This window comes from Festucalex cinctus, chromosome 14 (assembly GCF_051991245.1).
Source record: "Festucalex cinctus isolate MCC-2025b chromosome 14, RoL_Fcin_1.0, whole genome shotgun sequence".
In the NCBI taxonomy this organism is placed as follows: domain Eukaryota; kingdom Metazoa; phylum Chordata; class Actinopteri; order Syngnathiformes; family Syngnathidae; genus Festucalex; species Festucalex cinctus.
The window spans coordinates 19,116,158-19,143,166 of record NC_135424.1 but is presented as its reverse complement, the minus strand read 5'-3'; the positions used below and the strand labels follow the sequence as shown (position 1 = coordinate 19,143,166).

At 39.2% G+C, this 27,009-nt stretch overlaps 2 protein-coding genes across 9 annotated transcripts in view; both read right to left on the bottom strand.

Moving 5' to 3' along the window:
* The window catches only part of LOC144000908 (prominin-2-like), a 29,031-nt gene extending 17,244 nt beyond the window's left edge, over nucleotides 1-11,787 (bottom strand). For 5 of the 7 annotated variants that reach the window (XR_013278323.1, XM_077494689.1, XM_077494694.1 and 2 more), the window contains exons 1-9: nucleotides 11,639-11,787; nucleotides 10,198-10,285; nucleotides 9,188-9,300; nucleotides 7,219-7,488; nucleotides 4,597-4,688; nucleotides 3,247-3,452; nucleotides 3,047-3,167; nucleotides 726-783; nucleotides 586-654 (exon numbers count right to left, since the gene is read on the bottom strand). Coding sequence is in view for 6 of the 7 variants with exons in the window: in XM_077494689.1 (XP_077350815.1) it covers nucleotides 586-654; nucleotides 726-783; nucleotides 3,047-3,167; nucleotides 3,247-3,452; nucleotides 4,597-4,688; nucleotides 7,219-7,459 (787 nt within the window). In the remaining variant the exon portion in view is untranslated. Of the gene's footprint in view, nucleotides 1-585; nucleotides 655-725; nucleotides 784-3,046; nucleotides 3,168-3,246; nucleotides 3,453-4,596; nucleotides 4,689-7,218; nucleotides 7,489-7,778; nucleotides 7,824-9,187; nucleotides 9,301-10,197; nucleotides 10,286-11,638 lie in introns of all 7 variants that reach the window. The other 2 variants (XM_077494690.1, XM_077494691.1) reach the window with 2 other exon arrangements.
* A 913-nt stretch (nucleotides 11,788-12,700) lies between these two features.
* LOC144000800 (LIM domain-binding protein 1-A-like) overlaps nucleotides 12,701-27,009 on the bottom strand; it is a 30,878-nt gene continuing 16,569 nt past the window's right edge. The window contains exons 3-12 of one of the 2 annotated variants that reach the window (XM_077494423.1): nucleotides 26,022-26,124; nucleotides 23,042-23,086; nucleotides 22,775-22,850; nucleotides 22,088-22,190; nucleotides 20,257-20,429; nucleotides 20,047-20,169; nucleotides 19,893-19,970; nucleotides 19,326-19,449; nucleotides 19,084-19,226; nucleotides 12,701-14,197 (exon numbers count right to left, since the gene is read on the bottom strand). In XM_077494423.1, coding sequence (XP_077350549.1) covers nucleotides 14,144-14,197; nucleotides 19,084-19,226; nucleotides 19,326-19,449; nucleotides 19,893-19,970; nucleotides 20,047-20,169; nucleotides 20,257-20,429; nucleotides 22,088-22,190; nucleotides 22,775-22,850; nucleotides 23,042-23,086; nucleotides 26,022-26,124 — 1,022 coding nt within the window. In that variant the 3' untranslated portion in view covers nucleotides 12,701-14,143. Of the gene's footprint in view, nucleotides 14,198-16,938; nucleotides 17,599-19,083; nucleotides 19,227-19,325; nucleotides 19,450-19,892; nucleotides 19,971-20,046; nucleotides 20,170-20,256; nucleotides 20,430-22,087; nucleotides 22,191-22,774; nucleotides 22,851-23,041; nucleotides 23,087-26,021; nucleotides 26,125-27,009 lie in introns of those variants that run through there. The other variant, XM_077494422.1, reaches the window with a different exon arrangement.

Below are 27,009 nucleotides of genomic sequence, written 5' to 3'. Positions count from 1 at the left end.
CCCCCCCAAAAAAACCCGCCTTACTCACCCGCCTACTTATCTCTACCTAACCCATCCATCCATCCATCCATCCATCCATCCATCCATCCATCCATCCATCCATCCATCCATCTTCTTGACCGCTTATTCCTCACAAGGGTCGCGGGGGGTGCTGGCGCCTATCTCAGCTGGCTCTGGGCAGTAGGCGGGGGACACCCTGGACTGGTCGCCAGCCAATCGCAGGGCACACAGAGACGAACAACCATCCACACTCACAAGCACACCTAGGGACAATTCGGAGCGCCCAATTAACCTGCCATGCATGTCTTTGGAATGTGGCAGGAGACCGGAGTATCTACCTAACCCTTAAATAGAAATACCAACCAAGAAAAAAACTTACATACCTAGCCACCAACCTAAACAAAACCTTACAGATCTTGTAATATGTCTAATATTTGGTTTAAAAGGCTCGCAAAAATGTATAGCTGTTCTCAGTATGATGTAGTACAGTGTAGTGGTCTCTGCTTGTCCTAATGTTACAAGAGTGATGCAATCAGCTCTCATGCACTCAGTCAGAACAGGGCACGGTGTGCAAACGTATCATACCTGCTTTCACATCCGTGGTCTCTTTCTCCAAGTCCTGGTTTCCAAAGACCTTTTTCACCAATTTGTCACCTGACATCATATTTTAGGTGCATATCATTAAGCATGATAACAACATGAAAAGATTAAAAATGACTTGTTACCGTCTATGATGTTTGCAATCTTAATATCCTTGATCTGTTCGCTCAAACTTTTGACCTGCTGTAAACAGGAAAAACACTTTTAATGCATTTCATATGAGCCTTGCACAGATTTTTTTTTCAGTAACATCGGACATCATAGTAATATTTGGCAATGTTGACAGTAAAGGGAACCATACCCTCTTGCCATAAAATTTATTGAGCCGACAAGCAGGTTCAAGTTAACATATATCAATGCAGCCCTGATACTGTAGGTCAATTCACTACAAAAACCAATTGTAACATGATATTTTCACAAATCAATATTATTGGTCCGTCCATGTGTGGGTTTTATTTATATATTTATATTACAAATATGTCATGTTAATGGTTAAATAAGCATGCCAGGTTTTGGGTCTCTTGAAAAGTGATGATTTTGGAGGTACAAAAACTCAGCCGAGTTAAAATTGCATTGTCAAAGGGGGCAAGCCATTTAGACTAGTCAATAATTTGTACCATAAATAAAACAAATAAGAATAGCTCTCACACATATGGGCTGACCAATAGTTTGTGAAATAAAATAATAAAATTACCAGTCAAATGGCCGATATTTGCCGATTGTTTGTAACTTTATGTACTCCATTTACATTATGGTGAGCAATGCAAGTTGTGCAAGGAATTGACCTAGATGTCACTATTTTACACACAATAATAAAACAGTGCAAGATTCAACGAGTATGAATGTTTGAAAAAGGTTGGTGATCCCTGGTCTATATGCACACATAAATCCAAAATAAAATGTAGATTTTTACTCGGCCGACAAACATTTGGAAGCGAATATTACATTAATCTACACAGCAACTAATTTAATTGGACAAATGAATAAAAACTAAACAATAAATAAATGAATAAACAAGTGAAAAATTGTTTACAATAAAATAATTTCCATTTGAAAATGTATTATTTCTCATTTATATTTAATTGAGTTTTCTTTTATTGAAATTATGAACTGCTTAATGTTGATCTTGAACTCCATCCATCCAATCCATTTTCTTGATCGCTTATTCCTCACAAGGGTCGCGGGGGTGCTGGAGCCTATCTCAGCTGGCTTTGCGCAGTAGGCGGGGTACACCCAGGGATGGTTGCCAGCCAATCGCAGGATCTTGAATTATTTTAGTTTAATTTAAGACTGTGGCAATAAATCAAATTAATCTGATTAATCGTGAAATCAAGGGTGATTATAAATGAATACACTTTCTTCTTCTGGGTTATAAAAAGCTATGTTTTTTGTTTGTTTGTTTTTAGTTCTGTTATATCCAAACGTTATTGTCAGTTGTAATTTTGCAGTGGTAAAATGCTGACTTGGTGGTTTACATGTGTTTACGATAGTTACTAATTAATTGTGGAATTTAAGTTATGCATAAGATATTTTTTGCACAAGCTTGAATGTTAAATTTACATCAAAACTTATTTAAAATTGGTATACATTATTGTTGTCTGTACAGTACATTTTTCACAGGCTTTATGTTTGCAACAATGTAACCTTTAAATGTTTGTTGTGTTTATTGCTTCGACTGAAATCGATTAAAATCGTAAGTGTCCAGAATGACAACAACAACAAAAAATATTGATTTTATTTGTTGGGCATATCGCCCAGACCTAATTTATTAATAATGAATCAATTAACCAATTAAGAAATTAAATAATGTAATATAAATAAAATGACGCACATATCTAATTTGACTAATTCATAAATAATCATAACTGTGTTAAAATTCTAATTTTACTAATTTTAAAAAAATCATCACCGTTATGTTAAAATGTAATTTAGACAGATTTTATTAATATTCAACCAGTCAAGCAGTTAATAAAAGAATTTAATACAACAACAACAAAAATAATAAATTAACAAATCCATTTTAGGAAAAATGGCTTGCACCATTGGTAAAAAAAAAATATTTGACCCTATTATGTAAATGTTCATCAGGCCGAATAACAGAGCAAGCTCTGTGTACTGTAAACACCCCTGGATTAGATTAAGGTTGAGCAACAGCAAACATTATTTATCAAAAATAAATAAATGAGGTCAGATAAATCACTTGCAACCAAGGATGGAAATGGCAAGGATGATATTAATGTGCATAATCTTGTAAAACCCTAACACTGTGGGGTTATGTCATATTTGGTCTGTGGTAAAGTGCGGACAGATCGCAGCAATTTCCAAATGAAGGAAAAACAAAACAATTTTTAATTATTTCTAATTATTGTGATATAGTGGAACCGTATTCCAAAGAGGCATTCAAACAAAGAAAGAGATGTAAATAAAGAATTCCGTCCCCTCGTACCTCCAACACGTTGTTGACAAAACCTTTGAGGTTATCCAAGGTGTTGTTGACTTTCCCTGAGAACTTGCCCAGATTCACTGTGAATTCCCCGTTACTTCTGAACATGCACATGTTCCCAGCACTGCAAACACACAGTCCAAAATATGACTCATGTTATATGCAATGAGCCACCGTGGTGTTATTTGAATAATAAGACTTACAAGAGAAAGATCGTGAGGATGGCAGTGCCCCAGATTAAGTTTCTTCTTTGAGTGAGAATCGTGGGTGTCTGCTTCTGGTACAGTTTGCCCCCACATTTATCAGCACTGCGACAGCAGGCCAACACAGAGCCCACTATTGGCATCCCAAGGATGAAGAGGAGGCCGAGGACCGCACATACCACAAAGCCCATAATGTGGGACACCACCTGATTATGCACAAATTGGGGTTTGGTAGGATGTCCATATGTTGAAACATTATGCTTCTTACCAATAAAGCATTTTATGCGGCTCGATACATCTTATTAGTTTTTTTATTTAAAAAAAACAAACAAAAAAAAACATTACACAAGGGTTGAGGAACTGATGACCTCCAGCTTGGGAAATTGCCACTCTACCACCTGAGCTATGCCACTCCTACTGTTTAACACTATTCAAAAGGAGACCAAAATACTCTCTCGTACACAAAATAGAGTAAAATTAATATATTACTCTCTTCCAAGTGTAAATTTCGCCTTGTTTAGAGTGGGACCAAGTGGTTAGGTAGGTCGCTAGGCTATGTGGGTAAACTTGCTGTGTATGATTTATATATACTAGGGGTGTGAATTGCCTAGTACCTGACGATTCGATCCGTATCACGATTCGATTCGATACCGATTAATCCCGATATGAATTTACAAGTCGATTGTTACGATTTTTTTACTCAATTTAGAAAATACCAATCAGTAAAAGTGTACATGTACACTGTAAGATTTGAATGAAAATGTATTATTTATTGATCTCAAACTTGAGTGTTATAACTGTGAGCCACTGTATTTAACGAACAGGATGTAACCTTTTTCATCTTAGAACAGCATTGAAATAAAATATTAAGGCTTAATGTTCCATTAATATAACATTCTTCCATGCTTAAGGTGTGAAAGTTAGACGTTTTGTTGAATATTTTTTCACCAAAAATGGATGTTAAAAAATCGATTCGGCTGCCTATTGAATCGATTCGAGAATTGCGTGCTGTAGTATCGCGATATATTGCCGAATCGATTTTTTTTAACACCCCTAATATATACATTTTCATATTGCTCAATATAAATACAGCCAGAGAAATGCAAACCAAAGTATGTCCTGCTATGTGAGTAATGGAGGGTCCTTATGGGGGAAAAAAAAGACCTCTGTAAACAGTAGGTTTTCTTTTCTGTGGGTAAAAAAAAAAATAGTGTATTTGCACAACACACACAAGCTTAAGACTAAAGGTTACCAGTTGTTCTCCCTGCAAAAGAAATCAGGTCAAGCTTTCTCCCATGTTTTTTTTTAAATCCATGATTTAAAAAAATAAATAAAAAAATATTCACTCACATCATTACGAAGATCGCGATGCTCGTCGCCTGTTAGTAGATTCATCAAATTCGCTTCCTTGTTGTAAGCCTTGAGTACTTTATTGAGCAAACCTTAATCAAGGGATTCAAGCAGAGAATGGTGAATCCTTTTTTTTTTTTTTTAAATCACAATTCAATGCAGTTGAGTTATTCCAGACTAAACAAAACTGTTCTATTCCATATAAAATTTTAATCTGTGCCGTTGTAACATGAGAAATGTGACACTTCTGCTTGTTGCCAGAATGTCGGAACACTTTTATGACAAGTTTATTCATATAATATACTTAACGAGTACCTAGTAGCATCTTTTACAAATGATCATTTATGCAGATTTTTTTTTGCATTGTGACTGCTTAATTTGACAAAAAAGTTAAAATAATTTTGGGAGAGAAAAAGTGTGGCGTGACCTCCATCCATTCATCCATTTTCTTAACCGCTTTTCCTCACAAGGGTGGCGGGGGCGCTGGAGCCTATCCCAGCTGGCTTCGGGCAGTACAGTTAAAACTGACTTTTTGTAGATATTACCTGGGTTTCATAATTATCTTTACTTTTTTTTTTTTTTTTTTTTTAGTTATTCTCAGTTAATTAAAAACATCAGGTATACTTCAGTGTGCTACTTGTTTTCTTTTGTATAATGTTTACAGCAAATGTTGAAATAAATTTTAATTTAATTTCATGTATTTAATTTTAGAAGCGCTAAAAACGAGTAAACTGTACTCGGGAGGGGAGAGAGAGAGAGAGAGAGAGAGAGAGAGAGAGAGAGAGAGAGAGAGAGAGAGAGAGAGAGAGAGAGAGAGAGTGTCTATAATTTGACATGTTTAAATGCTTAACATACATTATAATGCACATTGTATATAATTACACTATTTATGTACACTAACGTAATATATGGTGTGCTTTTATTAATTTAATCATTATTGAATTATTTTTTTCCTGCTTAATGCCATCCAGGAAACATCAAACTTTGACTTGTGTATTATTCAGTTCTCAACAAAGACTGAAACTTCAAGTTTTCATTTTTTCCCTGCAATTTGGTTAATTTATTATAAATGAATCCTAAATTCGGGGTAATGTTTTTCTATTATATTTTATAATTTGAATCTCGATTGCAGTGTGGCTGTTTTGGTTTTTCAGAACAAAACAAAACAAAACATTATCTGTCATTGGTTTTCTCGAGGCATGGTGGTGAGTGGGTAGCACGTCTGCTTCCCATTGCAGAGGATGTGAGATTGAGTCCGGGCCTCGGTCTTCCTGGGTGAAGTTTGCATGTTCTCCCCGTGCTTCGTTGGTTTCCTCCCACATTCCGAAAAACATGCATTGTAGGTTAATTGGAGTGACTAAATTGTCCACAGGTGTGATTGTGACGGTCTATGTTGTTTATACTTATTTCAACACATTTAGTCCAATTACTACGATGCATTGGGTTAAGAGTTCAGTATAATTAAGTGAAGTCAAATAGAAAAAGTTAATACAATTACTTTATTTCATTTTGGTCATCATTTCATGTTTTTAAACATTTACTTAATAAGCAATGGCTATGACCTAATTACAATAACTACACATTACTACATTACCTGTACAGCAAGAAACATTATAATTACATTTAGTAAGAGTTACTTAATATTTTCCTACATGTAATCCATCTTTAGTTGCATGTAAATGTTATGTAATTCTGTGGAGTTTGATATGCTTAATATTGAGCAGTAGAAAAAAAAAAATTCATGCGTGCTTTCAAATTGAGTGACGTCACGCAGCGAGCAAATTCGCCCGGCCCCGTTTGCGACACGCCACCCCCCACTCTGCGATTGGCTGGAGGGGTGTAAACAATGTCTTTCCACAGAAACGTCCCGCTGTTTACAAAACAAACACAAAATGGCAAAATACAGGCTGAGGGGGTGGGGGTTTAGGACAAAATCGCCACCAGAAATGAAGACAAGCCCTGATCTGTAAATTGAGAAGTAGTTTGTTTGTTTAAATCCTGTATTTAAAAAGTGCCTTTCCCAGAGTGAAACCGGCAGCCTTTAAATGGTGAGTGAAAATACTTGCGAGATTTCTTTTTAAGTAAATCTTAAGAGGGTTTTTTTTTTTTTTTTCAGTGTAGGCGGGGTACACCCTGAACTGGTTGCCAGGCAATCGCAGGGCACACAGAGACGAACAACCATCCACACTCACAAGCACACCTAGGGACAATTCGGAGTGCCCAATTAACCTGCCATGCATGTCTTTGGAATGTGGGAGGAGACCCAAGCAGGTACAGAGAGAACATGCAAACTCCACTCAGGAAGGCCGAAACCCGGACTTGATCTTGCATCCTCATCATTGGGAAGCGGACGTGCTAACCAGTCATCCACCGTATCGCCCTGCGGAGTGACCTGATGAACTAAAAGACTGCACATCAAAACCGCCTTTTTCGGTCCTAAGAGGAAGGGGCACATTAAGGTTTGATATTAACTTTGATTTTTTTTTATGCTTCCGGTCTCTTAGGATACACTTAAGTTTTGTGCAACGATCCAAGCTTTTTATTTCTCTCTCCAAAAATTATGATCAAATTTCTCACTGTTCAACTTGTTTAAGGGTTATACAAAGGCAAAGCAATACTGACTTGTAGGAAAGTCGTTGGGCTGGACTACATTGAGAAAATTATTGACCGTAGTAGCCATGAAGCTGGGGGTGGTGTCAGACCAAGCCTTGTAGGTAGTCGTAGGCAGGGGTTCGAAGATGTCTTCGCATATTTCATTTGCTGCTGTGTAATGACCCAGGAACCATAATCCTACTGCGGCCTTCAACCATGCGTTGCCACATCTTGCTGGCCTTACTCTCTTGATTGGTGAAAGGGGATTCATCAGGGGCTAAAACGTGGACTGTGTTACACCTGAAAACAACATCACACATACTGTATAGTGAAAAATGATATTTCACATAGGAGGAAACTCACAGATAGTCATAAAAACAAGCATCATTACAGGCACATCTGTTAAGGCTACGTGTGGATAGCTGACTTTTAAACAATACTGGCGAATTACAGGAAATATTACAAGACGCCGGGTGAGTTTTGTGTGTTGGTAGTGTAAACAATGAAATACTGTGTGCACTTCAAACACCAGGACGACGCTATTATTGAAAACTGGTTTGATTCCAGCAAGCCACAGCAAAAATACTTACGACACTATTCAACCTCTGGTGGGCAAACCACGGATAAATCCAAGACTAGAAAAGATTTGAAGAAAACATTTAATCATAAGGGCGACATCAACTATTTTAAAAACAAACATTGTTCACGCTTTACTGATGTGAGTGAAGGTGAGGTGTACAGCCCTGGTGTGCAGATTCTTCACATGAACCAGGATAAAGTAATGACTTCATTGGTTGTTATTTTACACATGCGTATTTTACATTCAAATAACTTTTATCATTGAAGTTGGTGACTTCCAAATTGAAAAAAGTATGGATCGCAGAAACAGACGACATTTCTGGTTTGCTGCAGGTGTTAGGCTTAAGTTGGGCTTTAATTTCACAAATAAGGTCAAGTCACAAATAGACATTGAGTATTTTAAATCAGTCATCTTCAACCAAGTTACAGTTTTCAGTTGGGATGCACGATAATATCGGTGGCCGAAAATTATCAGCAATTATCAACCAACCTGACGTCAAACAGATGAAACAGATAATAGCGAAATCTGCCGATAATTATCGGCAATTTGATTTCACACAGATAAAACAGATAATAAAGAAATCCAGCAATAATTCTAGACATGCCACGTTGGTCCATCTGTTGTGGTTGTGGCTCATATCAATAAAATTCAACTTCATGGTGCTTTACATACATTTGAAACATTGTGCACAGTTTATACAATGTTTCAATGTATTTGTTAGACTTATAGTAGGACTCGAAAGTATATTTGTATTCAAGTTAATTTTGCAAAAAATTATCGGCTTACTTATCGGTTATCGACATCGGCACTTCTAAATTATTGGTTTATCGGTATCGGTTGAAAATAGCATTATTGTGCATCCCTAGTTTTCAGAGTTTAAAATATTGGTTACGTGCAGAAATTAAATACTGTGTTCTCTGTACTAGTTCATTGATTTCATTGATGCAACACATTCAATTTTTTGTATTCATACATATAAATTATGTAGTAATTATGTACATTATTTGTGCATGTGCTATAATATTACATTAGTATTCCTGTACTGGAATATCTCCGTTTTACGTCACTTATAAGCCCACTAATTAAAACAAACCAAAAAAAAACCTTCATATTTATCCTTAAGCAGATCATAGGCCAGAAATTACATTTATAGTTGTGTAATGTAATGAACTTTTAAATATGTTTGGAGGATATGTTTCGGTTACCATTTGGATGAAATAGACTTATCCCATAGTGCACATGCATATAGTTACCAAGCCCTGCACTAGTCTGTGCATTTTACTTAAGTAAACATTCTCACTATGCCCAATTATAAGAAGGCCTCAAAACAGAACAGTGGCTGATAAGAAACACCTCAAGGTCATGCAAAATAAGCAGAAAGCAGTGCGAGAGGCACTGAAAAGACAGCAATAGACTCACCCTCCACATCTCAGTGACCTCCTGTGATATGCGATTCAGACAGTGGTCCCGCTCCAAGCTGATAATAGTCCACCAGTTGTTGTCAAGTTGACCGTGCGCTCTGTCACGGAGAGCTGAGTGAAGGAAGTAGGGGCACTCAAGTCATAAAGGAGGAGGAGGGTGTGAAGGAAGTAAATCGAAATGTAATCTTGGCCCACACTGGACAGCCTCCTCTGTGTTTGACAACAGGGAGCGAATGGATCAAGATCTTCTCATATACCAAGCTCATTGTCACTTGTGAGGCTTTAGGAATTTGGGAATATAATCATGACCACTGGTGGCACATTTAAATGTAAGAGGATCTGTTATTTAAAAAAAAAAAAAAAGTCACTTATATCTCCTGTAATATTTATTGTTTTAATTCAACCACATTTCAAGATGTATTTATTCATTTATCTCAATGAGAAAATTTGTTTGGTTATTGAAAATAATGTATTAAATTGTCTTTTTGTATTAAATAATTGATTAATTAAAATTAAATTGATTAAAAATAACATTAAACGAGTTTGAATGGTTTTCTTATTGAAATAACACATTTGACATAAAATACAAATATTTGTTAAAAACAATGTTGTAGTTTTAAATTACATATATTATATATCCATCCATTTTCTTGACCACTCATTCCTCACAAGGGTCGCTGGGACCTATCTCAGCTGGCTCTGGGCAGTAGGCGGGGGACACCCTGGAGTGGTTGCCAACCAATCGCAGGGCACACAGAGACGAACAACCATCCACACTCACAAGCACACCTAGGGACAATTTTGGAGCACCCAATTAACCTGCCACGCATGTCTTTGGAATGTGGGAGGAGACCGGAGTACCCGGAGAAGACCCACGCGGGTACGGGGAGAATATGCAAACTCCACCCAGGAAGGCCGGTGCCTGGACTTGAACCGGAGTCCTCAGAATTGGGACGCGGATATGCTAACCACTCGGTCACCGTGCCGCCATACAAATACAGTCCTCACCTGTGTCAGTGGCTCAAAACTTTTAACTCACTGATAAAGATCTATTTTGCCAAACTGGATAGTGCGTGTTCAGCTCCACGGTCGCTTCCTAAAAATCACAGGAGCAAAAATTAGGTTATTATTCATTTATTTGTCAAGAAAAACTTCAAAGTAATTGTGTTTTTTGCTTTTTCACAACTGAGTGGGTAAAGAATAAAGATCTGAAGGGGCCACCATGCAGTTAGTGATATGGAAATTTCTGCATCAACCAAACGGATCTGGTTTGGAGGAGGGCCCACTTCTGTCATGTTGCTGGGCTCTCAGTGTGTTTCCTTGTCTCACAGTGCCTGATTAATGAGAGGGGCGTGTCCCCTGCACCACACCTGCAGTGCATCACCTATTAGGCCTTCATAAGGACTGGGACTCCTTGCAGCCACTGTCGGGTTGTTGCTCCGTCTGCTCACAGCCATCGTCTAGTGAGTCTACTGTTTTTCGCCTTCGCTAAATTATTATAGTCCAAGATTCTCATCTACGTAAGTTTTGCTACGTCTCTTTTTGTTCCCACTTTTATGTGGCGTGTTTCATAGCTATAGTAAGTTGTTGCTTTCTTGTGTTTGCGGTTTGTAGCCTTCGGGTCTTTTTGTGTTGTGTTAATTTCCCTCCTTACAATTTGCAAGCACCTTTTGTTAACCTTTTTCTTGGCTGAGTCCAGCGCTTTATGTTCATATTCACGTGTTTTGGTGAATGAAACTTCTCGCTTACTCCTGTATTGTGTGATCCACTCTCCGGTCGCACCGGAACTTTAACTTCTCTGAAGAGTCTACTTGCAGTCACATTTCTTCAAGTCGTTTAATGAACTATCGTACTATTCTAGTTAACATAGCATAATTTGCATCACATATTGTGTAATGTGCTGCCCACTCAGCATCCATTGCTGCCTGATCATCCTGGAAGGGGGAAATCCCACATTTGCTGCCCTCTTCTTAGGGTTTCTTATTATTCCCTGATGATTTTCAAGTTTTTCCTTGCCCTCTTGTGATTAAGATCGGGGAATGTCGTCAATATTTGTCGACTGTGGGTGTGTGAAGAAGCCCTTTGTTTTTTATTTTAGGGCGATATAGAGGAGGCATACGTTAAAAGTATCGCACCTTTGAGTAACATTTTGAATATCCTTTAGGTATCCTCTTTCTTGAAAGTAAAAATATGGTCACGTCACCCACACATTCCTTAAACCACACTACTTGTTGAGATGGTAGTTGAACTGATGTGAAAGAAGTGCCACCATTTAATGGCGGATAGAAACTGCGGTTCAGCCAAATATTCTTTGCAGTGTGAAGCCCCCTACTCAACTTTCAGGGACTTAAAATCTGAAAACTTCCCAACTCAACACCAAGACGCCCCCATGAACACTATTGGAGAAAAACGTGCGAGAACAAAAATGTTTGTTGTTGGTCATACTCACACTGGGATACTTCTCGAGAAGCGTCCTTTCTTGTAATTTCGTTGTCGACTAGCTAGTCAAGTAAGAGAAAACGTAACCGCTTTTTACTCAAGTGTCGCGGGGGTGCTGCAGCCTATCCGAGCTGGCTTCGGGTAGTAGGCGGGGTACACCCTTAGCTACGTTAAAAAAAATGAGCGAATGGGACTACAACTAACAGGACTCCATGTAACCTAACCTCGCTCCGTCACGCATTGGTCAATGCAATGTCTTAATGACGTGTTATACGACCCGCTGAAACGGAAATTAGCTAATTGCTTTGAAGGCCACACATTTTTGTTTGCTGTTTCATTTTCACAAACGACAGTGACATGTTTGTATTCAGACAGCATGTTAAATATCAAAAATGCGAATAGTTTCGGAGATCGTCAGTTTACGACCGCCTAACAAAAATAAAATAAACAAAATACATTGGTGTAATATTGACCAAAGAATGAGGCCGAGGTTTTGCTCCTTAAAAATTATATTTAATGTTATTGTAAGCACATTTCCACTATATAAACTACCTAATTAACTCATGTATAGCACAGAGTTAAAAATTGTAGGCCTAATTAATTAAACTGTTTGAAAAGGTCAAAACGGTTTTGTACTTAAATATTAAATGCACGTGAGCTGTGTTTAACAAATTAGATGTTAAATGGATTACAAGAAAAGTTAAATCGCCATAACATGCAATTTGAACTACTTGTTTTTTTGTTTTTTAAACACACCACTAGAGGGAACAATTTGAGAAAATACTTTTCTCGCACTAATAGAGCAAATATGTACCCCCAAAAAACACTTCATGTACTTAAATATAAAACAAATGGAGAGTAGAAAATTGGCATAATCTGGAAAGCCGTACCTTAGGGCCATCGTCAACCCAGGAGCGTTGTTGTGATGCAGGAGCCCGTTTTTGTCCTAAGGGCTAATAAAAATGAATAACTTATCTATACACTAGTAACACATCTCACCATTCATGGTGCACCTTAATGTATGCATCTTGTAAACATGAAGAGTAAATAAAGACAACATTGTAGTCATAAAGTCGTCTAACTGATTATTTTATTTGTACATCTGATACATGATTCAGATGGACTGGGAAACTACAATAGCAAATAAAAGTTATTTTGTATGTGTCTAATCGGGCTGTAGACTTGGGTACTGTATAACAAGAAAAATGAACTTAGCATTTACTGACCCAGCAGCCCTAAAAAAAAATAATTAAAAAAAAGAAAATAGGATTAAAAAAAAAAATGTTTATTCATCAGATCAGCACTGAACAGGTGGACTGGACTGAAAACAGCATATCAATACATAGGAAAATAAATACAGTTTGTTAAAATGAGGCCAAAATTTCAGAATTATTGTATCTGTGATTGTACCATTAAAAATCACATTACAAAACAAAAGCTGAAAGAGGCTTTTATCTCTTTACATTAAATTGAGATTCTTATAGTTCTAGGAAAGGGATACATAGAATAACTTTTACAGAAAGGACTAGCTAAAAATATACAAGCACAGACACAAACATGAGAAGTAAAGCCAACAAAATGATACTTCATTCAAACCAAACAGCGCAGTGTAGTTGATATCGAAAGATTCTTTACATGGAGCTCCTTGGTCTGCAGCTTTCTTTAATCAGGATTAAAAACACTTCTGGGAAACTTAATACAAAAGATTTTTTTTTTCCTTCTTATTTTACAATTGTGTCAAAATGTGTTAAAATATTTGAGTAGCAAATTAGGGACGTTTTCTATTCTCTGTTACCAGAGAGAACCCCCACCCCCCAGGTAGGACGGAAAATGACAACGAGATAATGCATACAAAGCAGGCCTTGTTGTCATACTGCAGGGGTGGGACACCTTTTGCCTGTTGGGGGGCTTGAAAAGGACCACCAACATGACATGACCATTAAAAAAAAAAAAAAAAAAAAAAAAAAAAAAAAAAAAATCATAACGAGCATTTGTTTTGTTTTTGTTGTTAAATGTTCGTCTGAGTTTTTTTTTTTTTTTTAATTGCATCCCATTGGGCAAAGGCTCCCCATCCCTGCCATCCGCCATGTTAGCAGAGCGTTCAAGTCACTGGCCTTGATTGACTGACAGGGTGACACAAGATGGAGGACTCTATATCAATTCACATTATTACCATCACAAGAAGAAAGGTCTAACAGCAAATATTTATACATGAATATACTGCAAGGTTCAGATGGTTTACACTTCTTACATCAGCAATAAAGAGGGGGAGGAAAAAAAGAATACAGTTAATAAGAAAATAGACTGGAGTTAATTGTGAAACAGTGCAAAGAATAATTCTGAGGAATTTTTTGTTGTTGACATTAAAAAGAAAGATAGAAAATGAAAACACACTCCTGTCGAATCTTGTCCAGACATGCGGCATACCACCTTTCTGCAGTTGTATGAAACAAATATTTTGTGAGTGCGTGCGTGTGTTTGTGTGTTGGAGGTGTTCGAGATTGCGTAGTGGTTCTCAACTCCGGTCCTCAAGCTCCGTCACTGTACAGGTTTTTGTTCCAACCAGGTCCTACAAAAACAAATAATTGAGTTTTATAAAGCGGATAAGGAATTCCGATACTTAAAATAATGAAAACACTTTTTCTGCAGCCTGAAACACAAACAAACAAACAAAAAAATGATGTTATTTCTTTCTCCTATGACATGAGCACAACAGGAGCAGCGAAGGGGGTACGTTGCCGAGGTGGACGCGCGTTCGAGAGACCCGAGGTTGGAACAAGAACCCACGGAGCACGCCGCCCGTGACAAGCGCTTGGGGACGACGGGACTTCTGTGGTTTCACAGTGAGCGCGCACACGCTAAACACAGACACTCACCGCCTGATGCACCTGGGCAGACAAGGGCTGGGCTTGAGCACCACTGAGCAAGTGCGATGTGAGGGAGCATGTGACCGCCTACAATAGTCCAAGGGTGGGCCAACTCTACGTTCAAGGGCCATATTAGATTTTTAAAGCACAGGGGACAGGTCATTTTTTGACAATATGTTATATGTGACCTCACTAGTCTAAACATGACATTCTGATTAATATTACATTTGTGAAATGTGATTTACATTATTACATTTGTGAAATATGATTCAAGTTGTGCAACAAAACCTATAGCCTTTTTTTTTTTTTTTTTTTTTTTTTTACCCATCTCAAAGGCGGCCATTTTGCCACTTGATGTCGACTGAAGATGACATCACAGTTGTTCAGGGCTCACGTAATCACAGCTCATCTGTTTTTTGAAGTTGAGCTGTGATTGGCTGTTATCTGAGACCTGAGCAACTATGATGTCATTTTCACTCGATAGCAAATGGCAAAATGGCCGCCTTCTGATACTGATAAGAATTGCTGGATTTTGCTGCTTAACTCATATTCTACTAATGCATTTTTATTTATTTTTTATTTTTTAGAGGGGGGTGGTTACCCTGCCTTCACATGCTATTGGAAAGATGGCCCTTACCATTTGGGAACTCCCAATTACGAGCGAGTTGATGTACTCTTAGCTCGTAAAACCATTACGGCAAATAATGAGTTGTAAAGGACAGCACATTGAATTGTGTATGCTACATAATTATTTTTATTCTAAAACAACCTGTCACCAGCCGTTAACACCCTTGTAAGTGTTAATATTTCTTGCCATTCACAAATCCTTTGGCACTTTCCACCATGCTGAACTTGAAAAGTTCTCTCAGTTCGGAAACTCGGGTCTCAAAATAAATTCCAAGTTGTCCAGTAGAAAATACGACATGAGGGAGTGTTCACGTGCAATTTTCTATTCAACATGGTACCATCATTTCAATACCACATGAAGGCAGCACGAGACTTCCCCTTTCAGTGTTGAGTATTTGAGGCGAATACTCCACAGTTTCTTGGTGATAGGGAGGATTGGCGTGGTGGAGGGAGAAGTCATGCTTGTCCCTGTGGACACCTAGGGGCATATTCTCCTGTTTGCACTTAAGTCAATTTCTTACGCACCTTCCTTACGCACTTGAAATGCGCAGCTATTCTCCCATCTCAGCTTCTGACACACCCACTCTGCGAAACCGGGGAAAACTCAACACATCCACCAAAGAGGTGTGACCCACTGAATTGTGAGGATGCCTGTAAGTCGTCTTCCTGAGACGTGAATACCATAGAGAGACCCACTTGGAATATATTTCACACTTTAAATGTTAAGTTGACTTGCGTATAGATCTTGAAGTTATTCTGATCGTCCGCAAACTCCCCAGTGTCAAAACATGCAACGTGTATCCGGTCTTGCCAGCGGTTATTCGCAAAAACCTGTTTCCATAGCCAAAATTTGCATGTTCCTTTTTAGATACGCTTCAAAATCCCCCCACTCTAAGCGTAAAACTTTATTTGTGAATTTTGGGCCCTTTCTGTTTTATTTCCGCATTTCTTGAAAATTTGAGTAAAAATGGGTGGATTGAAACCAAACTAGTGACATGCACGCGGCTCATCTCTACTTTGAAGGCACATGTTTTTTTTTGTGTGTGTTTTTTTACATTGAGTATTAAATAAATACAAGAGAAGTAATTTGATCAAAGTACTGTGCTACATTGGCTGGCAACCGGTTCAGGGTGTACCCCGCCTACTGCCTGAAGCCGGCTGAGATTGGCTCCAGCACCCCCGCAACCCTTGAGGTATAAGCGGTTAAGAAAATGGATGGATGGATACTGTGCTACATATTTTGAGCTGTTCCATTACTGGAGTTGAAAAGTGAGCGAGCCGGCCGTTGTTTAAGCGTTGCCAAGCAGCGGCACACTTCATGACCAGCATATATATCAAAGAAAAAAAATGTTTAAAAATCAAAGTCACGAATGCCATCATTAGAATAACTAGTTGTTATGAGATGCACTTTCAGAACATTCCAAATGCCAACAGCACGAGTCAGCAGCCACTCAGCGTGATGCGGCCGTCACCATTGGAGCACACAAGCAGTTAATTGAATCAAGACGCGCTAGTCCTTAGCACAGCCTCCTGGTCGCACAAGTGGAAAGATGCTTAAGTTTATGGGAGAATATGCGCACCGCTAGATTTGACAGGGGATGCCATCACTTAAATATCGCTCCACCCACAGTGCATAACAACACACTTAAATCGATGGGAGAGTCTGCACATTTCTGACTTAAGCACCCCGGAGAATATGCCACAGTGTTAGCATACGACACCACTGAGATGGAAACTAAAAAATATTTTTTTTTTAAATTAAAAAAAAAAAAAAAAAAAAAAAGGGACCAAGTGGCTGGCTTCAAGCACAGCTCAGACTCCAAGAAAAAAAAAAAAAATTGAAGTTTATTCATGCACTAGTTTGGCACAGAGGCTGCAGTTAGGATTTAGGCCAGAGGTGGCAGTCGTGAGTAAAGTGTTGCCCACCCTTTGGCCGAAGTCAGTTGGGATAGGCTCTGGTGAACCATCGATGGATGAATGAATACTTTGACAAATAGTTCTGTTTTTATTATTTAAAAACTAATGCATTGCTTAATAAGATTATTCTTATGATTTAATAAGATTATTAAATAAATGCATTTTACGTCACGATTTCTTTTTTTTGGTGGGGGGGGAAACGTCTTACATTCTTACTTGGTGGGCCAGATTAAACACCCCTCCCTCTTCACTCACGAGGCAGTCATCTTTGAATTAACAAAAACAACTGCCTTCCCCGCACTCTCCTGCCTCCATTAATAGCCAGCAGGCGGGACTACTGGGACGACTGGGAGTTGTCGTTCCTGCTCTCCTGACTGGAGTGGGGCTTGCCGTTCCAGGGCGAGTGTGAACCCAGTGCTGGCGAGCTGCTGAAACTGTCCTCATCCTCCAGGCCGTTGGCCCCGTCCAACTGCTCGTTCTCCAGCCTTGTGATCAGACGCTCATCCTCGTCACCAAATTCCCCTCCCATCAGGGTGGGCTCTCCCACCATCAACACGTCCTAAAGGGGACAGTAAGGGCCGGCACATATTATCCCCTTCATACGAACGACGGTGGGGACGGCGGGAAGAACGGCTGTCTGAATGGACATGTTCTATCGAGTGTTATGTTTTTGGCCAATGTGCACACTGTATGTATGTAAGAGTTCCAATTGTTCTAGCTATGTCGCTGTATTGTATTAGGGGCCGGGGGTGAGGGCTAAGAACATCCATCCATCCATTTTCAATGCTCATTTTTCACTTCTCATAAAATCTGGAGCCAGCTGACTGTGGGCAGAGCCAAGTTAGACCCTGGACATGGTCGCCAGGCAATCGCAGGGAACATACGGTATAGACCAACCAACCATTCAAGTTCACATTCACACCTATGGACAATTTAGTCTTCGATTAACTTAACGTGCATGTTTTTTTAAAAAGGAGCCAGCGTAACCACAAAAAAACAACGCAAGCCCAGGAAAGAACATGCAAACTCCTCATACGAAGGCTGCAGCTCAGATCTTAGAACTGAGTTAGATGTGCCAACCATAACATCAACGAGGGAATTTTCCACTTTCGGGGGTTGCATCAGAGGTGTGACAGGTAGGACGGGCACGTTGTGAAAGCAAAGCGCTGGAAAGTAGTAACACGAACCTTTCTTCACATCATCTGGAGAAGTTTGCCATCCTGCTTCCTCCGGCGTCAAGCTAACGATGAGCCTTGCCTGCCTGTGCGACCTCCACAAAAATCTTCCACCATGCTGCTGTTAGCTAGCTACTCCTCTAGCATGGCCCCAAAACTAACATTTCTAGTTAACCATCCTCAATACGTAAACAGTTTTTTTTTTTGTGCTTTGTTGGTTATACCATATTAGTAAAGGGGGTTCATTCCACCTCGGGTCTCAACCAACCAAACAACACGATGTGTGGCTCATGTGCACTACTGAAGCCTAGTCCGTCAAAGCAACACAATATTGCTATTAAAAACTCATTCACTGCCAGTCATTATAGAAATTTTTTACATTTCCAATACTCACGTGATATTACATTCAATAATTATATATAAACCGAATCTACCAAATAACAGAATAGACTCCCTACTTTTTGTCCCGTCCCGTTCTTTTATAATTGACAGCAGAAAAATGTAGGTTTGCCAAAATACAGCCATTTCTCCCATGGACTCTGAAACTGTGTTTATTTCCTATAAAATGGGGCAATGATGTCATCTACCGGTGGTTGGGCATCAGTAAAGTTATTTCCAAGTTTGATATTTACAGTGGAGCATGCTCAGATTCGCTCCCATTTAGCACCGCTCTAAAAAATACAATTGACAAGTATACTTGTCAAAGGCAGTGAATGAGTTAAAAAATACACACACGCACAAAAAAAAAACATGACTACTCATCACTATCTTCCCCCAGCCCAGGCTCTACTCTTCCATCTTCATCACAACCTTCAGCGGATCTTTGCTGCTGCACCTAAAGGTGTAGTAGATGGCATGCTAACGGGTACCTGGTTGGAGAGGGAGAAGCTGTTGGCTGGACTCTTCTTTTTGCTGTTGCTGTTGTTATTGCCCCCTCCACCGGAGCTCACCGTGCTGCCGCCCGACACCTTCCTTTTCCGCCGCTTGTTGGGTGCTTGTCTAGCAGGCTCGGCTACAGGCGCACAACAATGGGATACCATTAGCTATTATTGAGTTCAGTTATTGAGTTTGATAAAAGCTAAAGAGTAGTAGTGTTGCTATTTTTTTCAACCTGGGGGTGCTACCATCCTTTGCCACTTTTGGAAGAGGCAAGTCTTCAGGCAGTCTCGGGGGCTCAAACTGTAAGTCTTGTGTCTTGACATCAGTTCTTGCATGGGCTCCAATATCACACAAAGCTAAAGAGGATATCATTTTGGGGACTTCATTAAAAACAAAAAATAATGATGACTACATTTGCATCTGAGCCCATGACAGTGGCACCTCCAAAGTCAAACATAATCCATTCTGTGACGCTGGTCGACGTCCAAAACTTTCTCCTATTTCACTGCTCTACTGTACATTACATGCTAGCTTAGCAGTTAGCATGGCCTCTCCCTCTTCACTTGTTACTTAAGCTTTGAGGTTAGATGTGCTTAAATCCATTTTTTCACATGGAGTTGAAAAAAATGGAAAATTCCACATGCCCAACTTTGTGGGAGAAGTTTGGGTTTGTAGTTGTCTAAAAAAAAAGGAAATTTGGTTGAACTCCAAAACTGACCAGTTTTAGGGCTTCAATTGTGGAGGTTTCGCTGTATTAATCTAGCAGTTGATGAGCACTATTAAGGGCAAACTTCCTTACACGGAGGTAGTTGAGTGTGGAGTTGGACAGCCCACATCTGGTGATATTTTTAGCCAGCTGATCCAGCATTTGAGGATCCTGCAGGAGCATGTTGGACAATATAAGAAGTGGAAATTGCAGGCACAGCAACAGCTGTTTTAGGACGAACACTCACATGCATGGCCAGGATGCTCCTGGGGAGGACCTCTCTGTGTTGTCTGATGCTGAAGTGCCACGTCTTGATCCTCATCATGTCATCAAACATGAATTCTAGGTACAGACGACCCTCCACACAAACCTTGACCGGGAGGCAAAAACAAAAAACAAAAACAAAAGTTAATTTGAGTAGTTAATAAAAAGAAGGGTGTAGAAAGACTGGCTAGACCTGTGTGAACATGGGTTTGCCATTCTGGGTGACCATGGTGCACTGGTCACAGTCCAGAGACACAAAGTTACTGTGGAAGGATTCCTTCGGATGCTTCAAGTTGTAGAAAAGCTCTGTGGCGCCCCCCTCAAAGATGCTTCGGAAATATCTGGGAATCAACGTCCTACCAATGGCTAAAAGAAAAACAACAAGACAGCACTGTGAAGTGAAGAAAAAAAAAACTTTTGAGCAAAAATATTCAGGAAAATAATTGTAGTACATTATTAGATCCTTTTAAATTAATTCTCAGTATGTTCGTTATTATAATAATGACATACTGGTTAAATATGATCTTCTCACCACACATTCTCTCTAACGTTTCCCATTAGGATCACGGATAGCTATATAAAAACAACATACACAGGAGCTGTTTCTTCTACTTTTTCGAGTCAGCTTCATCATCAGCACATCATCATTCGCAATGTACACAGTGGCAAACGTGTGCGATGTGTGTACCGACAAACTTGCGAAAGGGCCAAAATGAAGCAGCTCCGGTGTTTGTGGCAAAGTTTGATATAGTTCATGTCAGAAGTTTTGAGCCTTCTTGCTATCCTAATATTCTCTTGAATTTGGATTCTAAATACTGGAATAACAGTGGATCTCTTTATACAAGTAAAGCAGGCACCGTTGTTGTTCATTTTTGTTGCTCTGACACATTCGTGGTCGGCGCCTTTCATATGCTTTCAGTCAGCGTAGTGAAGATAATTGGGCTGAATTCAAAACGCCGCACTGGCATTGCCGTTTTAGAGTGCCTCATTGTCGCGTAATGGGTAATGACCCGGTGGGAATATATTCCATCCACTGGGGGCTTTAAGTGGATATATTTTTATAAGATTTCAGCCTTTCCCTCTAATTGTTACTTTTTAATTGGTCCCTTCCATATATTTTTCATTTCATTTCAATTATTTATTTAATTTATTAAAAAAGAAAAGAAAAAGACAATATAAAACAATATTCTTCATCACTGAATGTAAAGGAGCAGAAAGAAGACAAGTCTTGGTGTATCTGCCCAGTTTCTCCACAGAGTTCAAAAAAGAAAACTAACATAAAATTTAGACAGCTAGTCTCAGAATTACATCTGTACTCGGTTTACAATTTGATTTCTGACATTCGTAACAACAAAAAATGACAATGGCATAATGTTCAATTATAATCTCGTTAATTTCTTTAATAAGATGGCTTTAGTCATTCCTTAAAATGTAATTTTGGATTCTTTGATTTCTTCATTAAGATTGTTGCATAAGCTGATTCATTTTATTGAAACAACGATCCATCAGTCTGGTCCTAAAACCCTTTTTTTTTTTTTTTTTTTTTTAAGATCAGAGTTCCTTTCAACTAGTACTTGCATTCTCTCTTTTTTTTTTATCTCTTTTGAATATTCAATGGCAACGTTTTGTTATGCGCCTTTATTTAAACAATTTTAATTGAAGAAATAGTGGATTTGGCTTTAAAGAGCCAGTTAACATATAGACTATCAGAGTTTGTTATGTGACTAATTAATGAAGGGTCTCCTATTAACACATTAACTGATAGTCCTTGACCTTTTCAGCTCTGTTATCTCTTTCTAATAACTACAACCGGATACACATATTCTTGTTTGGACATGTGATATGACAATATTTTTGATAACGCGTTACATATGCAACGTTGCAACGGCGTCCATCTGCGATTCAAAGTTTGAGGCAAAAACTAGTGGCCGATGGTCAGCGACTCATGAAAACCAGTTGCCGAACCCCACACATTGTGCGACGATTCGGGTATGGCTGCGTCGCTCGGCAGGCCTTAATCTTACTGTATCGTTTGGGTCCATCTTCAAGGCAGAAAGTTATGGTGAGCATTGCGTCGTCCTCAAAAAACTCAGTGGTGAAAGCGTCCCACCACAAATTGTCACAATCCTGAAAGAGGAACCACAGACAACTTTCATCCCTTAGTCATATTTCCTAATTTACTTACTGCATACGACCACAAGTCAACAAAAATCATCTCATCTCATTCCAGATGGAAGTTGAAAATGTAAACTTAATAAAATTTCTTGTTAGATTCATAAGTTTTGCTGAACATGGAATTACAGTACATTGCATCTAAAATCCTTCTAATGCTCAGAGATTAACATCCATGTGTTTGTTGCAGTGTCTGCGGACACGGAGGGAAAATGTGCGTCTCATTATTGCCAACTGAGCTGGCCGCTCACTCGGCCATTTAAACAGTTGGCACTCCAATTACATTTTAACCAGGTTGATCAGATAATCCTATTAGAGCCTGAATGTAAATTAAGTTGAGAGTGTTCTGGATTAATTTCGCACTCTCATCTTCCATGGTAGGCCACAAATAAATAGCAGCTGGGAGGTAAATGTTAAAAACACAGCCGCAGTACACGCACAGCTCAGAATGTTATTAAAACCGCCTTGAAAATGAAAAGAGCGGAGTGTGTTTGTTGAGTTTCTAAATCTCTCCAAATAAATTGCATGACATCTCTCACCTCCGTCCAGTTCTGTAGCCTTTTGTTCAGCTCATACATGCGATAGTCTGTCTGGTTTCCATACGGTGTGGGTCTCCTGGAGCAGGAAATGGGAAATTCAAAACTCGGTATGAAGTTCAAGCTGCACTCATGTCAAATCCCTCAGTACACATGTGTGAGCCAAGTAATTACAGCAGATTTACAATGTTAGTCTTTGTCGGCAAAAATGTTAAGATCACGTTGACGGCACTATGAATTCCTACTTTATTTGCAAGGCTCTGAACTCACCCCATTCCTGGTTCCATGTATGATGGGGGATACATGGATGTAGGCCTGACAGTAGACACAAAAACAATCAGAATCAGGAAGCATCTATTCAGGAATTAAAGTTGCTTTATAATCGTGATGTTCAACCAAGGTATGACCTATTTCTTTTGTGTTACCATCGCTATATTGATTTAGTTCACAGTATTTAGAAAAGCAACATTAAATTGCATTTAGTCTGCTTCAAATGACTCAAAATACTGGCTCACCGTTTATGCAGTAACGCATATGTGAATAATCATGATATAAACTTGGAAATAAAAACACATTGGAACTAGATGTGCATGTTGAGCGCTGATTTATATAAATAAATTAAATTGAATGAAACTGTACTAGATAACTTGAACTAAACTTCGACTGCAAATGACATTGAAAAATAATAATAATGTAAAATGACATTGAATATAATGGATGTTAAATAGCATTAAATCAATATCTATGATTTTTATACGAAATTGAAGTTAAGACTAAAATCTGCACTAACAGGGATACAAGCTTTGGTCTCCCACGCACTAGTCATTTGCTCTAACCACTGTGCTATAGGGGTCTTGAGTAATACTTTGAATGAATGCGTAATTGTATTGAATAATGTAGAATAATAAAAGCTGTCGTTGAAGATTAATGTGGATTTTATGGGTTTAATCCACATTTATGTGATCAAGTAATGCATTTAATGATGATGATTATAATAAGTTCGGAATTAGTAAAGCTTTAGCTTGACGCTCCAAACTCATTTCATAGTCAGTATCCACGGCTTCGTCGATGAAAAGAAAACTCCATACGTCAAAAATTAAATCAGCAGTACAAAAATTTAAAAAATGACGCACAAAAATTATATATCCTATGGGGTATATGCCACAGAATTGGCGGGACTTCCGACTTCCATGATTTTGCACATGAGCTTTGATTCCGGTCAGGGTTGCGGACGCGCAACCGAGAGGCACAAAGTCGGAAGCACAAGTATTGGGATGCAGCCCACATGTCGCAAACCTAACCGGAACCAAAGCTCATGTGCAAAAACAGTCCCACTTCTTCCGTGGCATATACCCCATAGCTTGAACTATCAAAAGAGTTAGGAGTAATTAGGAGTTAAGGAGTCTAGGAGCAGGAGGAGGTAAAAAAAAAAAAAAACTGTGTGGATCTATACTCCATATTGCCCGACCACATCACTGCTGTGTACCACACAAATCCCTCCGCCTAAAGGCAATCAAATAGGTCCTAAAGTACACAAAGCTAATGATGCAGTTATGAAAGCTATTTGCTAGATGTTATATTCACACATTTTAATTGCAAACAATCTAAATATATTTACTCATATTATTCACTGCACACATTAACTCTGAACATTTCAAGTTGACTTGTAAATAATGTAAATCTTTTTTTTCATCAGAATGAACTTAAATCATCTTTATCCAAATATTACTTAACTTAAAGGAATTTAGGCTGCTGCAATATCATATTTAGTATATATATATATATATATATATATATATATATATATATATAGAGAGATAGAGAGAGAGAGAGGATTAAGTGCCTGTGTGATGATTAATGCCTGACACCAGCTCCTCCCCTGAGAGCCAAAGCCCGAATAGTGTCTTTTCACTACAGCACGTCAAGATGAAGATCAGGAGTTGTCAAAAAAGAAAAATTGTTTGTGTTTTTTTTTTATATATATACACACACACACATATGTGTGTGTTTGTGGGTGGCACGGTGGAGATGAGATGAGTGGTTAGCACGTCCGCCTCCCAGTAATGAGGACGCAAGATCGAGTCCAGGCTCCGGCCTTCTGGGGTGGAGTTTGCATGATCTCCCCGTGCCTGCGTGGGTCTTCTCCGGGTACTCCGGTCTCCTCCCACATTCCAAAGACATGCATGGCAGGCTAATTGGGTGCTCCGAATTGTCCCTAGGTGTGCTTGTGTGTGGATGGTTGTTCATCTCTGTGTGGCCTGCAATTGAATGGCAACCAGTTCAAGGTGTACCCCGCCTACTGCCCAAAGCCAGCTGAGATAGGCTCCAGCACCCCCGTGACCTTTGTGAGGAGCAAGCAGTTAAGAAAATGGATGGATGGATGGATGGATGGATGGATGGATGGATGGATGGATGGATGGATGGATTATGTAAAGAGTCGGAGTTGGGATTTGGACCCCCGACGCCTTGGTCAGTGGACAGTGCACCAACTGCGCCAATGCAGCAATATCAAAAACCTGGGAATGATGATGCTTGGTATTTAAAGGAGTGGAATTTAATAGTTTTTTTTTTTTTGTTTTTTTTTTGTAAAATATTAAATTGTGGGAAACTCGAAGTTTGTCAGTTGATAAAAAAATAAATAAATATATATATATATATAGCCCGGGAGGCATGAATTTTTGGCACATGTTGAAATTGGAAAGGTGTAAATGTTATGTGGGAGTTAAAAGATGACAAAAAAGTGAGGAGAAAAATCATGCTTTCGGCCATCACATAAAAATTGTTTGAAAGGTTTGACATCTGAGAATGATCGTATACTCCCGAGACCCCAACTCAGCCAGCAAATGATTATTAACTCATAGTGCAGATTTGGCTTTTTGCTATACTCTTTTTAGCCTCAACAAGTAAAAGGTGAGATGAGAAAAGAAGGGCATCAAGACACAGAGGTTCTGCAATTCAAAACTGTAAGCATACTGATTTCATTTACCGTTTCAAATTTTGGGTATGGTTGTTTTTACACTTTGTGTGACGAATATGAATATGTTAAAATAAATATTTTATAATAAAATCAGAGCATTATCACCTTCTCATTAAAGTATTTTTTGGTATAGCTCTTGCATTCATTTGTAAGGTTTTGGCCAGTGAATACATTGTAGATGTATCAAAATACAACAATATACAAATGCAAAGGATAATATTATTTGTTTTCCGACAAAAAGGACTGTTGTTAGTGCGGTTCAGAGAGACTTACCCCACATCTCGGTCCAGCATAGCGCCTGGGTGGAAAGGGGGAAAGCTGCCGCCGTTGGGGGGTTCCTTGGGAGAGTACAGCTTGAATGACTTTGACGAACAGCCTGCGCAGAGACAGTGAGAGAGCAGGGGAGGGTGTGGGAAGAAGAGTAAAGATTTAGAGAAGATTGCTTCGATGTAGCTGCATCCAAATCACAACATCATCCGCAAGTAATCCAACTCTGGCTGTTTGGTTGCCTTTCACTCCAATAAAAATGTGTCGTCTGAAATGTATTTTACTCCCCTGAATGCCCCCCCTCCCCATCCACCACCACCCCACCTAGCCTCTCCAGGCTGCTTTCATTAGCTAATGTATCTTCAATCTGCTAAATGGGCAAGAAAAACAAACACGATCTGGCCGGTTCTTGTAGCATCCACGCTGACATAGGGATCCCTCCCTTCCACAAGAGCCCATCACCATCTGCACTGTGTGTACATCCCCCCCACCAGTTGCCTCTTCCACCCATCCCCCAACACCCAGCCTGGCTGTTGTTAACCCTTGTCTGGCCAGATAAAGCATCCATGGGAACACAACACATCTATTTGGTGAGACCTCACACAGGCAGCGGTCCATCCGACTAATGATATCTTAAACTCTAGCAGACAGCGGCAGAGTGGGATAACAGGAGGAGTGGGGGGCATTCCTTGGAAATATGAGCCTGTCTGCCTCATTAGAACCATCCACTCTCTCCACACATGCTTTCATTAGACATTAATTATGGCGCCGCAATAGACTGTTGGATCATTCGGGCCTGCTTGTTGGTGATATTCTTATGTGGGGCATGAACATGCTGCACCTGAGGTGGTACATAGATAATTAAAATAGTCACAACTCACAAGCAAACAGTACATCACTGTCAACTTGCCAGATTAAAACCAACACAAAATCTACTGCAATGCTGCCTAGATGGTTCTACTTGTTTAATCTGCTCATCGGGCAGCCAAAGCAT